This window comes from Balaenoptera acutorostrata, chromosome 14 (assembly GCF_949987535.1).
Source record: "Balaenoptera acutorostrata chromosome 14, mBalAcu1.1, whole genome shotgun sequence".
NCBI classification, from domain to species: domain Eukaryota; kingdom Metazoa; phylum Chordata; class Mammalia; order Artiodactyla; family Balaenopteridae; genus Balaenoptera; species Balaenoptera acutorostrata.
Genome location: NC_080077.1, coordinates 78432405 through 78446703, shown reverse-complemented (window position 1 = coordinate 78446703; position 14299 = coordinate 78432405). Strand labels below are relative to the sequence as shown.

The 14299-nt window shown below is 40.9% G+C and overlaps 1 protein-coding gene across 3 annotated transcripts in view; it reads left to right on the top strand.

Annotated features, from left to right (window-relative positions):
- SH3BGRL2 (SH3 domain binding glutamate rich protein like 2) overlaps window positions 1-14299 on the top strand; it is a 76763-nt gene that overhangs the window by 27615 nt on the left and 34849 nt on the right. For 2 of the 3 annotated variants that reach the window (XM_057528253.1, XM_007168005.2), the window contains exon 2: window positions 4375-4560. In XM_057528253.1, the coding sequence (XP_057384236.1) occupies window positions 4375-4560 (186 nt within the window). Of the gene's footprint in view, window positions 1-4374; window positions 4561-7090; window positions 7222-14299 lie in introns of those variants that run through there. The other variant, XM_057528252.1, reaches the window with a different exon arrangement.

The window sequence follows — 14299 nt, the reverse complement described above, 5'->3', positions numbered from 1 at the left end:
TAGGTGGAGCCTTCCCAAGGAGCAGCTGCCTCACGTCTCACTGGCCAGCACTGTGTTCTGTGAACACCTGTAGCTGCAGAGGAGTTGGGTCAACAAGGTTTTGTAGCTGAGCACATTGCTTTCTAAAACAAAATCAGGCTTCGGTTATTAAGAAAGAAAGGGAGATGGGCTACTGGATAAATAGCGTTATCTGCCGTGGCGTCTAAGTGTGTTTGAAGAAAAAAAAACAGTCACATGAGTTACGGGTACCGTCACCCATGGCTAAATTGACATGGGTGAAGGCCTTGACTGTCGCCCCACAATTTACTTCTCTTCCACAAATTTCTCTCCCCAAACTTCTTTTGATACTGATTGCAAGGTGCGTTTTGTTTCAGAACGGTTGAAACGTAAATAAAACTCTTTGTGTCAAGGAAGTGACGGTATATGTTATTGTTATCTGAACCCTGGGTTTATGCCAGCCTGTGTGCAGTGCCCTTGACGGCTTCCTCTTGCCACGAGGGAAGCCCTTCCGTTACCTACGACCCCGGCTTCTCCCAGGTCCCACCTCCTGCGCTGGTCTGTCCCTGCCGCACATCCCTGGGCTTCCACAGTTCCAGCCGCATTCACCTGGGAAATCTCAAAACAGCCCTGCTGCCCTGACTCATCTTCCTTCCTGAGGCTAATGTCACAAACATCCCCTTGAAACTTCCTTCTCTGGAGTACAGTTTCTCCCCTTTGTTTATTTGGGTGACCTGCTATCGTATTAATTTTCTGTGGCCTTAGCTCTTTTTTTTTTTTTTTAATTTTTAAAAATTTTGAACATGTGCTAAATTTATTTCTAAACTTCAACAAAAGCAAAGCAAAATATGAGAATTTGATTCACCTTGTCTCAAAAAAGTGAACTTTTCCCTGACACTGCATTCTGAAAGATATTTTTTTTAATGTGATGTCAAATAACAAATTCAACAATAATCATTAAGACATTATACAGCACTGTTATGTGCCAGGCAATAAATATTGTAAGCTACACATAATTTATCTATAACCCTCACAATAATCCAGTGAAGCAGGTAATACTATTATTCCCATTTTAAAGATGGAAAAACTGAGGCATAGAGAGATTAAGTAGCTTGCTCAAACTCACCCAGTAAATAAGTGGGGGAACAAGGATTTGTGGCTCTTTTTTCTTTTCTTTTCTTTTTAATCATCTGGCCTTTCTTCTAAGTGTAAGGAGTCGGGGAAGCCAGCAAGTAACAAAATGCTCCAAGTCCAGCTTCATGTCCTGCTGATTTATACGAAATGTCCCTGGTCTCTACAGCCATGGACTACCGCCCCCTCCAGGTTGTTTTCTATGGGAGGCTTTCTTTCTCTCTTAAATTTCTTCTCTTTAATCTTTTGAATGTTGACACATTCACACTTTTCCAAAAGGTTTACACACACAGAGTGAAAACTCTTGCTCTCACTTTGTCCCCATCCCCCAGTTCCCACCCACCCCCGAGGCAACCGCTTTTGTTAGTTTCTTGTATAAACCTTCAAGCATTTTTCTAAAAAATGAAAATGCAAGTAAATACAGAAGTGTTCCTATTTTTCTCCATTTTTTTTTTTTTTAAATGTGCCTAGTCTATATACAGTTCTGCTCTTTTTTTTTCCCACGTATACGTCTTGGAGACCTTTTCATAGCAGTGTTAACAGTACTTACGGAATTTCTCCTTTTTTCTTCTTAAGCTGCATAGTATTAAAGTGATCTCTTTGAAACACAAAGCTGGTCGTGCCTCTCCTGCTTTTCTCTTAAAATACAGATATAATTACTTACATTTCGCTCCTCACGCTATCATCAGCCATCACCAGTGTTGGTGAGGAACTGTCCTTTGCTTCCTGAGCCTTGATAGGGTATAATGATGCATTTGAATTTTTTTCTTGAAACAGCGACCATTTTTTCCCAGTTTTATTAGGATGTCATTGACATACAACACTTGTATAAGTTTAAGGTGTACAGCATAATGATTTGATGTATGTATATATTGTGAATTGATTACCACAATTAGTTAACATCCATCACCTTACGTCATTTGAATTTTAATATTCTACGATGTAACTTTCAAATATTGGCTATAAGGAGGAGGGGTGTTGAGACATGGACACTCTTAGACTAATGGTAATGTAAATTGAGGTGGCCTTGATGAAAGACAGTTTTACCCTGAGTCCTTCAGGAGTCTGAGAAATGTCTCTGCCCTTTCACCTGGGTTTCATTCACAGGGCTTTGTCCTAAAGTAGTCTTGAGCGATACCATCAAAGATACATAAAGATGTTCACTGCGTGATGTTATTTCTAGTGGTGAAACCTACAAGCATGCTAAGTATTCAACAATAGAGTAATAGTTAACTGTACATCTACATGATGGAATTGCCAGGAAGATATTAAAATTCATACTTCTGAAAAATTTTTAATGACAGAGGGCAGTGCTCATGATATATTTATTGTTCAGTGAAAGGGGCAAGGTGCAGTTTTTTTTACCAGGTGTGATCGTGTGAAAGGAAAGACCAGGTGAGCTGTAGGGGATTATAGTTCCAGCAATAAATACTGTGTGTGTGTGTGTGTGTGTGTATGTGTGTGTGTGTGTGTATGTGTGTCCCTATGTGTTTAGGGCCAGGAGGTGGGGGGAGTAGAGAAGCTGTGTACGTGTCTTGATTTATCCTCATATTGAGCCTTTAAGTACCTGCATTTTGGGGTCGTGGTGGATATTTCTGTACATCATATATGGAAAACCAAGGTTTGACTATGGATAAGTCTCATTTTTGATCATGCTCCTGAACAATTGAAATGTGCTGGGCATGTAGAGCTCCAAATATGGATATTCAATCCAGACCCTTTCCTCTATTTAAATTTTGGCAGTGGCTGTCTGGATAGTAGGATTGTAGGTAACTTTTTGTTTGCTTTACAAAGGCCAGTGGGGACCCACTAAAGAAGGATTTTAGGACAGTGACATGATTGTCTAGATAAGAACACACACTAAGACTTGGATCAAAATAGGTGAACGCTTTCAACCTCAGGGTCGACAAACTCTACCTGGTCGAGTTGTAAGGGGAAATTAAGTAGGATGGATGATACTTTTTTGCACACTGAAGTTACAAAATAATATATATTCTGAAATTCTATGAGTGAGGAGAAAAAGTTAACTTTTTCAGACGTGAGAAATGGCTTAATTCAAGAAGTGGAGATAATGTCATTTTCAACTTGGATTTACAACCATACAGTAATTCTCTCCTTTTATAATATTATTGAGCTTAAAAGATGTCCTTTCTTGCCAGCCTTTTATTTCTGTCCATACTAACTATGCCATCTCGTCATTAGTCATTCATAGACTTGAACCCAGTGATCAGAGACGCATGTCACTGAGGCTTTTGGGGGGGGAGTTGGATTAGGGTGGGGTGGAGGGGATTGGCTGGGGCAATCAGTCTGTGAAAGTTTGTTCTTCAGCATTTTATTTTCTTTGTCCAGAGGTCTTTCTAGCTGCTTCACTTCTCAAAATGATTCTTTTCTTTGGCCATTATAACATTTACTTCACCGCTTAGGTTTGTTTTTTATGCAGGTTTCCCAGGATCGTTTAGAAAAAGCACACTTGTTTTCTCATGTTTTACATGCTGTGGTTAAGATACTGAATACTGTCACCGCATCTCAATAAGTTAATACGTACCTTCAGTTAAGAAGATTGGTAACATTTGGAAAACCTGCACATGTGTTTGCAGCTCTTCAAGAGCATACCTGACCCCTAGTGACTGGAGAAGGAAACATGAAACGTCAGGGGAACAAGAAGGGTTAAGAAAGAGAGTTCAAAGTAGGATGGTGCTTGTTGTTTACTCTCACCTTGGAAGTGGAGAACATTTTACTCTTGTGAGTGGATGAAAGGATGCTTTCATGACAGTGGCTACAGCTGTGGAATATCTTCTGAAAGAGGCTGGTGAGGGGAATAAAAATGTCGCCGCTCCCAGGAATCCATGAAGTGTGGACATCTCAGATGGGCTCTCTGTGGTTTGCAGTTGGTTGGGGACAGAGAGGGCTTTCGTGACTGTAAATGTCAACTTCTGGGGGGGTGGGAGTGGGTAGTTCTGGCCCCCCTGAGAACGAAGTGCATCTCCCACCTCAGACCTCGTATGTCCCTCCCAGACCGTCGGAGTTGTGCCCCAGAATCCTTGGAGAAATCAGTGTGTCAGCATTTGCTGAGACGTCTGCTGGATCACCAGGGAGTGGGCGGTGCGTGCCGTCTGCAAAAAATCACCTCTTTTTTTTGGCTCAGTGGTCTCTGGCAATGAGCTGTCAAATCTTGTTCAAATTGGAAATATTTCCACTTGGTTTTGGAGGAGCATTTCTCCTTATGTGTCTGTCTTCTCTCTGCAGATAAAGAAGAAGCAGCAGGATGTGGTTAGATTTCTGGAAGCCAACAAGATAGAGTTTGAGGAGGTGGACATCACGATGTCAGAAGAGCAGAGGCAGTGGATGTACAAGAACATTCCCCCGGAGAAGAAGCCTGCTCAGGGCAACCCTCTGCCACCTCAGATATTTAACGGTGACCGGTACTGTGGAGTAAGTGTCAAATGATTGTTATCGCGTCATTTCCTTGCCTGATTCAAAACAGAGTCAACTGGAGTGCAGTTGGGTTTTTTTCAACTCAGACTGACCTCCTTACCTAGTACCTGGTCAGTTCCGCAGGGCTAACAGAGGGTGAATTCGAGAGGGCGTTTGAGTCCAAGGTCACAGACTATGTCTTCTTGTTTGCTTTGGGAAAAGGGGGTGGGAAGGGAAGCGGCGTATGTGTGTGTTTACTGTGTTCTACATTTTAAAGCGTATTCTTTTATTAATACATTTTGGGGGGCAGAGGGGAAGAGGTAATTATTCTTTTTTTAAAAATTAATTAATTAATTAATTTATTTATTTATGGCTGTGTTGGGTCTTCGTTTCTGTGCTAGGGCTTTCTCTAACTGCAGCAAGCGGGGGCCACTCTTCATCGCAGTGTGCGGGCCTCTCACTGTCGCGGCCTCTCTTGTTGCGGAGCACAGGCTCCAGACGCGCAGGCTCAGTAGTTGTGGCTCACGGGCCCAGCTGCTCCGCGGCATGTGGGATCTTCCCAGACCAGGGCTCGAACCCGTGTCCCCTGCATTAGCAGGCAGATTCTCAACCACTGCGCCACCGGGGAAGCCCCGAGGTAATTATTCTTGCATCTTTATCTCTCTATAGTGTAAAAAACTGCTCATGGCCGATGATAAACTGGAGTTTCACTTTTTTATGATCGTGAGCCAGATGGATCATTATGAACAACTAAAATACATCAGATGCCTTCCTGCTGTACGTGGCATTGAGAAGATGAAGGCACTTTCGACTAATTGTTTTCCTTCTCACTTCTTAGGTTAAGAAAAAAAATTGAGAAATGTCTCTCTAATGAGTAGTTAGGATTTGCTTTCTGCCATAGCTTTAAGTGTGTGAGTCAGTGTTTATCTTGAGACCTGAACTGCGGTTCTTTAAGGATGGCCAGGAGAAGGGGAAGGGGCTACAGGGCAGAGGTGCTCAAGGTGAAATAAATAACTGGGTGGTCGTTAGGGTGGAGAAAAGGGATAACAGTGCTTTTGGAGGCTAGAAAGGAAACAGTTCTCCAAGAACATGAGGGAGAATGAGATGCTGAAACATAAAGCCATACAGATTGTGCCCAGCGTTTTTCCATGTCATGAAGAGAAAACCGAACCTGGCACTGGACACAGATTTGAGTTCTAGTACTACTTTATGTTGGCTTGACACCTTTGGAAAGTCACTTATCTCTTTATATCTCAATTTTCTCACCTTTAGCAAAGGACAGTAATATCTATCTTACTTCCCAGGATATTTGTCACTGTTTCTAAAGTACTCCTAAAACTCTATACCCACCCAAACTACCATTCAACTGTAAGACCAGAATAAAGGCGTTTTCACAGCCGCAAAGTCTGAGGAACAGAGAACCGATGGATTTTTGTTTTAAGTTTTCTAGCAATGTTCGACTCATAGCTTTATTTTGAACTGTACAGTTTACACACATTTTCATCTATTGTCTTATTTTGGTCTGCAGGCACAAAAGTACATTTTCTAGACTCTGTAATCATGAATGGGATACACTCTTGGTTACCATATACTTTCCCTGATATGAGATCATGATGTAAAAAAATTCCACAAAAATAATAACCTTTACTCTTATGTAATAATGCAGCTTATTTCTTGTCGATGCTGCCTCTGCAGACACTGAGGTTTGACCATCCTCTGCTCTTGACTTCCCTCTCCATTTCTCTACCCACTTCCTGCATACATGGTTCAGGGCTGTTGACATCTCCTAAGTTTATTTTAAAAGTGGAGTTGTTGCTGGTTTTTTTTTTTCATCCTGTTGTTTCATAGCCCTCTCAAGAGGAAGGAGGCAGAGACATCTTTGCTCTATCACCATAAAAGCCGAAGTCTTCAGAGCCCTTTGAGTAGAGGAATGTATTCAATGAATAAAAAAGAAGGTGATGTGAAATAAAGTTAATTCCTTCCCTTTATTTTCACCTCTTTATGACTTTCTACATCTCTATGTATCTTTGCCCTATAGAGGCTATGGAAGTTTTTTCAGGTGTTTGGGAGCTGGCTAGAGGCTTCCCTATTGATTAAACCGTGCCAGATAAATGGCTGCTTGAGCAGTGTCAGTCCCGTGGCTGTTGCGACAGCAGTGCTGGTGTATTCATTCTGTCTTTATAGTCTGTTCTGGCAGGAGTTCTGAAGACAGTGTCTGCTCTTATCAAGGTCAAATAAATTCGACTTTGACAAAAGCAAAAGCACTTGAGGGCGATGAACCATGACCTCAAGCATCCCACCTGCTCCTGTGCACCTTGCATCGCCCGGTAATAGTTTATGAGTGGTCGTATCTGGTTGGATAACCTGTGGAAACCCGCCATATTGCAAGTGACAGGATCCAGTAAGCATGAAGGTTCTCCTGTTTCCCAGAATTGGCTGGAAACTTATGACTTTGTTTTAAACTGGATGAGCTAGGCACGTGAGACATACACAGCTGCGAAGCTGCTTGCTAACCAGTGTGGACAGCTGCCTTCTCTCTCTCCTTTAGCACGTGAAAACCCTGCCTACTGGGAGGAATTCCCCACCGAATGGAAGCTCCCTGGCATGTCCAATCAGTCCTTCCCACCCCAGATTTGGACACTGAGGCAATGATGCCAGAACACAGCGTCAGTTGGAGGTGGCTCAGTGAGTGTCCAGGTGTCATGGGGCCAGGCAGAGCCTGGTGTCTGGACACCATATGGCTGGTGTCCTAAGGAGGCTGATCCGGGGGTGTGGCCTAGGTGTGTTCTTGGTTTCCCAGACACGGAAGTTCCTCCTGTTTTCTAAACTGGTCCTCCGGGCTTAATGCGGATTCTGTGAGCTCCCCGCTCTACCTTCATACATTCTTTTCCTTTTAAGTTGCCAGTGTCTATTTCAGTTGTTTGTAGGCAAGAACGCTTATTGGGGCACACTGGTTGTTCTTGCTGTTTCCCTGAAGTGTCCTGCCATAAGCACGATTCTTCTCTGGAAATGGGTTCCTAAAGGTCAGCATCCCAACGCCTAGGCTGTTCTCATTTTAGAAAGCTCAGATCCTCATGTTCAAGGTTTAAGCTCTGTTCTCTCTCTCTGTGGTACTGGCATGTGTGGAATGCACCAGAAATAAAAACACACATATCTACACAAAAGGAAAACATTTCCTCCCATTTCTTTTCTCCCTCCCCATTCAGAAGAAAAAAAAAAAATTTGGATTTCTTTATATTTTTTCTTATTTTTTATTGAAATTTTTTTATTGTGGTAAAAATATATATCATAAAATTTATCGTCTTAACCACTATTAAGTGTACGGTTGAGTAATGTTAAGTGTATTCACATTGCTGTAAAACAGGTCCGCAGAACTTTTTCATCTTGCAGGACTGAGACTCTATACCCATTAAATAACTCCTGTTTGTCCCCTCCCCCCACTCCCCGATAACCATCGTTCTACTTTCTATATCTATGAATTTGACTACTTTAGAGACCTCATAAAAGTGCAATCATGTAGTATTTGTCCTTTGTTTTCTTTGTTTTGTTTTGTTTTTGTTTTTGTTTTTTGGCCACGCCACGAGGCGTTTGGGATCTTAGTTCCCCAACCAGGGATCGAACCCGTGGCCCCTGCAGTGGAAGCGCGGAGTCTTAACCACTGGACCGCCAGGGGAGTCCCAGTATTTGTCCTTTGTGACTATCTTACTTCACTTAGCATCATGCCCTCAAGGTTCATCCATCTTGTATGTCTTAGTCCATTAAGGCGCTATAACAAAATACCACAGACTGGGTAGCTTACAAACAATAGAAATTTATTTCTCAGAGTTAAGTCCAAGATCAGGGTTACACTAGGATTGGGTTCTGGTGAAGGCCCTCTTCTAGGTTGCAGACTGCCAACTTCCTGTAGTATCCTCACGTGGTGAAGGGGGCAAGGGAGCTCTCTCAGACCTCTTTTTTTTTTTTTTTTTTTTTTTTTTTTGGCTGCGTTGGGTCTTCATTGCTGTGCACGGGGTTTCTCTAGTTGCAGCGAGCAGGGGCTACTCACTGTGGTGGCTTCTCTTGTTGCAGAGCACGGGCTCTAGGCACAAGGGCTTCAGTAGTTGTGGCTCACAGGCTCAGTAGTTGTGGCGCACTGGCTTAGTTGCTCCACGGCATGTGGGATCTTCCTGGACCAGGGATCGAACCCGTGTCCCCTGCATTGGCAGGTGGATTCTTAATCACGGCGCCACCGGGGAAGTCCCAGACCTCTTTTATAAAAGGCATTAATCTCATCCATGAGGACTCTGCTATCATGACCTACTCCCCTCCCAAAGGTCTTTGGGCATCAGCATTTCAATGTATGAATTTTGGGGGGATACAAACATCTAGCGTATAGCATTGAGGCATGTGACAAGATTTCCTTCCTTTTTAAGATCTCCTTTGTATGTATATATCACATTTTGTTTTTCCACTCATCCATTGATGGACTCTGGGTTGCTTCTACCCCTTGGCAATTGTGAATAGTGCTACTATGAACATGAGTTTGAAAATACCTCTTCAAGATCCTGTTTTCAGTTCTTGGGGATATGTACATATTAGTGGGATTGCTACATCATATGCTAGTTCTACTGTTAATTTTTTGAGGAACTGCTGTACTGTTTTCCATAGTGGTTACACCATTTTATAATCCCATCAATAATGTACAAGAGTTCTAACTTCTCCACATCCCTGCCAACACTTGTTATTTTCTGTTTTTGTTTTGTTTTGAGAGTAGCCATGCTAATGGGCGTGAGGTGATATCTCACTGTGGCTTTGATTTGCATTTCTTTGATGATTAGTGTTGTTGAGCTTGTATATGATCTTTGGAGAAATGTCTGTTCAAGTCCTTTGCCCAGTTTTCAATTGGGTTATTTGGCTTTTTGCTGTTGAGTTGTAAGAGTTCTTTGTATATTCTGAATACTAATCTCTTTTCAGATACGTATTTTGCAGGTATTTTCTCCCATTCTTAGGTTGCCTTTCACTCTGTTGATTATATCTTTTGATGAACAAGAGTTTTTAAGTTTAATGTAGTCCCATTTGTCTGTCTTTGTTTTTGTTGCCTGTGCTTTTGAAGTCATATCCAGGAAGTCATTACTTGCCAAATACAGTGTCATGAAGCTTTTCCCCTATGTTTTCTTATAGCAATTTTGTAGTTTGGGGTCTTAGGTTTAGGTCTTTAGTTCATTTTTAGTTAATTTTTATGTATGGTACAAGATAAGGGTCCAACTTCATTCTTTTGAGTGTGGATATCTAGGTTTCCTGTTACCATTTGTCATTGAGACGGTGCTTTCCCCATTGAGTGGTCTTGGCACCTTTGTTCAAGATCATTTGACCATATATGTGAGGGTTTATATTTTTTTGGACTCTCTATTCTGTTACACTGGTCTGTGCCAGTACCACAGTTTTTATTACTGTCGCTTTGTAATATGTTTTGAAATTAGGAAGTATGATTTCTTTAACTTTGTCCTTCTTCAAACTTGTTTTGGCTATTTGAGGTCCCTTGAGATTCTGTATGAATTTTAGGAGGATTTTTTTTTTTTTTTCTATTTCTGCAAAAAGTGCCATTAGGATTTTGATAGGGAATATGTTATATCTTTAGATTGCTTTGGGTAGCATTGACATCATAACAATATTAAGTCTTCCAATCTATGAACATGGGTGTCTTTTCATTTTTTGTGTCCCCATTCATTTCTTTCAGCAATGTTCTGTAGTTTTTAGTGTACAAGTCTTTTACCACCTTGGTTAGGTTTATTCCTAAGTTTTGTGGGCGTTTTTGGTGCTTTCGTAAATAGAATTATTTTCCTAATTTCCTTTTCCAATTGTGTATTATTAGTGTATACAGACACAAGTGATTTTTTTTTTTAATTTATTTATTTTTGGCTGTGTTGGGTCTTCGTTTCTGTGCGAGGGCTTTCTCTAGTTGCGGCAAGCGGGGGCCACTCTTCATCGCGGTGCGCGGGCCTCTCACTGTCGTGGCCTCTCTTGTTGCGGAGCACAGGCTCCAGACGCAGGCTCAGTAATTGAGGCTCACGGGCTTAGTTGCTCCGCGGCATGAGGGATCTTCCCAGACCAGGGCTCGAACCCGTGTCCCCTGCATTGGCAGGCAGATTCTCAACCACTGCGCCCCCAGGGAAGCCCCCACAAGTGATTTTTATGTGTTGTTTTTTTGTCCTGCAACTTTGCTGAATGAATTTATTAATTCTTTCATTTTATTAAAAAAAAAAAAACTTGTAGTTAGAAATGGGAGTGCAGCCAAATTTTATTTGACTGGGGTCACACTAACCAGTTTGTGTATTTGCCATCAAGGGGGAAGAACACAATGACCATTCAGATAATCAAGATGATCTGGTGCATGTTTGGCCAAGGATGCCGATACTTGGAAGTGGGCTCTGGGTGAAGGTGGGGCGAGAGGTGTAGTGAGGTAGAATGTGTGGCTGGAGCTACTCATGTAAAGTCCGGCCTAATGAAGAGAGGACAGTTCAGCTGAGAGACAGAGGGCAGACTTTTATAGAAAAATAACCATTTGATTATTTTCCATGAGGCAACTTATAAAATTACTTATGTTTTAAGACTATTGAATTACTTTTTTTTTGCACTTTTAGATGATACTTGTAGAATGTTAAATTTGTACCCAAGCATTGGGTGTATTGCTAGCCAAATAAGATTCCATTATTGACTCGTTTTGTTTAAGTAATGATTTGGGGGCCAGCTATGACAGCCTTTCCCCATATTACCTCGGTTAATGGAGCCTGAAAGTAGACGGCAGACAGGTTAAGACTAATCTTCACGAGGCACAGAAAAGCTAAATGACCAGCAGTGGTTCTTTGTGGAGTATCCTCTCCTTTTCTTTCTTAGGTATGAAAGGAAACAAGGAGGTGTGTTAGCATTTTCTAACCATTGGTAGAGGTTCAGAAGCACACCACAAGTATACCTAAATGTATGCAATTGTATTGTTCCCAAGTGCAGTGTTTATGTAAGACTCTTGAGAAGATTGTCTCTGGATAATATATTTTAAGTGTGTTTGGGAATCTTTTGTGAAGCTGAAGAACCACCTCCCTTAATTATTAGTTTTACAGATCCCTGCCTCATACATATAATTTTATTTTTAACAAGGTTACACACACAACACACACACACATACGTACACGTACCCTTGGTATCTGCAGGGGATTGGTTCCAGGACTCTCCACGGCTACCAAAATTCACAAATGATCATAGTGTATATACCATTCTGTGCCCTGCTTTGTTCTCCCAACAAAAATAGCTTCCATGTCATTGTAAACTAATTTTTTAGAGGTTGCCTCTTATTTCCCTGGGTGGATTATTAGAACTAACTTAATCATCACCCACCTATGTTGAAGTCCAACTGTCTGCAGTAATTAATAGAACTTTGTTTAGAGTCCATAAGAAAAATAAAAAGGAAAGTTAAAGTCCAAAATTTTCATTATCCACCGGAGATGTGGTCTGTCTCTAAAGTAGGGATGTTATTTATGTAGGTTCAAGGCAAAGCCCTGAAAGTCACCCCACACCCATTCTCCTCATCTCAATACTCCCCTGGTTACCAAATCCTGTAATTTTTACCTCCTACATAATTGTGTCCTGTTTCTCTTTCAAAGCTCAATTCAAACGAGCCTTGCTATTGACTCTCTCTAATTAACTAGGACTCTGGTTATTCCTCCCCCTCCCCCATGCCCGGCAAACCTGTGTGTCCTTACTCCTATTATGACCTTTAGTTCACAGAATTTTTTTTCATGTCTTTGTCTTCAGCTGGTCTCTGAGTTCCTTGCACTCACCCTCAGCAGGCTACGTGGCATATTTGTCTTACTATCTGGTGCCTATCAGAAATCTGGGAACACAGAACATACTTAACAAAAATCGGTTCTAGAAGTGGGTGAATAGCTCCACATATTTTCAGCCAAGCAGGTAGCTAACCCATTCTGTTGGGTCTCGCCTTGTCAAGGTTCTGAGCGTTTCCATTCCTGTTTATTAATAAAACTCAAAGCCAGATCTCTCAAAAGCAAGCTTATTGAACCTTATTCTAAATTTTACAATGAAATCTCTTTGGTAAATCACCTCTATTAGAAGCTTGCCTACCCCACAGGTAGAATTTTCTCAGGAAACTTGTGATCTGAATTTGAAAATCTGTATTCCAAGGTTTTCTGTCTAAAAGATCAGTTACCTAATCAAGGAGAATCTTCTCCTTCAGATGTTTTACTGTACATGATCTCATTAGGCATCCTCACAGATACTAGGAAAGGGTGGTGGGGAAGGGAGATATCACTTCTCTTTATCGCTGATTGCTGGATGCCCAGAAGCATAGCAATTTAATTAGATATTCTTTGCAGTCTTATCTGTTCTATATAACCCTAGTTTTTATTCTTCTGTCTATAAATGTTTCATCTCCCATTTTCACCTTACTGAGATGTTTGTCTCAGTATTCTACAGTGATGAATCCCTGGGACATGTCTTTCATGAAGGCTATGGTTTGTGCTCTGAATATTGAAATATTCAATATTTCAGTATTCGTCCAGACAATTTCAGGTCACCCCAATTGCGTGTTTAGCAGTGTATCTTAACTAATATCCAAACTGGCGGTTTCCCTTTTGTTAAAATTTTCCTCTTTTCTGAGCCTTACACAGTTTAAGTTAATGAAAAGAAAACAAAACTGTTAAAACACTAAGGCCATGTTAATATCAATGTTAAGACAATAAAGTCTGTTGATGGGAGGGTCCAAAGTAAATAGTCAGTCTCCCCCAGATTCCCAAGATGTAGCCTCTTTTATGAGTTTCTGCTTTGTGGTTTTAAGTTACCACCACTCTGTGTTTCATAAACTAATATCTATATTCCTTGATTTTAAATTAGACAGTATTTACTTTTTTCTTTGGAAGATGGGAAATTTGCATTCATATAGCTTCTCTCATTTCTCCCCCGTTTTGACTTACACACATGTGCACGCACACACTGCATTGCTAAAGTTTATAACAGTCACATACGCATCTGTAATTATAATAACTATTGTATACTATGTAAATATACCACATTTATATTGTTATAAACATATAAATATTCTCTACAGAACTGTTCAGTTGTGTGAGCGGTCACAGAAGAAAGTGTATAATCCTATTTTAGTAAATTCCTGTGGCTTGAATAGCGACACAAATATTTATGAGATTTTCTTAATTGATTTTAGCCTTTTCACTTACTCCTCTGAGTATTTCTTAAACTTTTATTGCTGGTTGCTTTTCCTGTGTTTAGCACAAAATTTTTTCCCATCCAATTTCAGTGGGTGCTTGGGTAGATGTATTTGCTTGCTCTGCCATCTTGTATCAGAATGGTCAGAAATGTTAAACGTGTTAGGAATTTTAAATCTTCACCTTTGGACTTATTTGTATTTTTGGTATTTGGCCTAAAAATTGCTGAATGAAGCTCTTTTAGACAACTACATCTTATATATCCTACTGGGATTGGAGCTGTCAAATATTTTTTCCTTCTCTATCAAGATTTCACAAAATGGAATATAGCATTAATGGTCCTTAACCACTGAATCAAAAAATTCTGCTCAGAGGCTACCCTCAGGCTTGAAAGAAATTTCAGGCAGAAGGAGTCTCTGCCCATTTGCAGCAGCAGCAGTAACTCTTGCAGTCTTAGGAAGAATTTTTTTTTTTTTAATTTCTCCTTTGGGGTGTAAACCAAATTTGCTTTGGCTCATTTAGAAGTGATTGCTGCCACCATTTCCTTG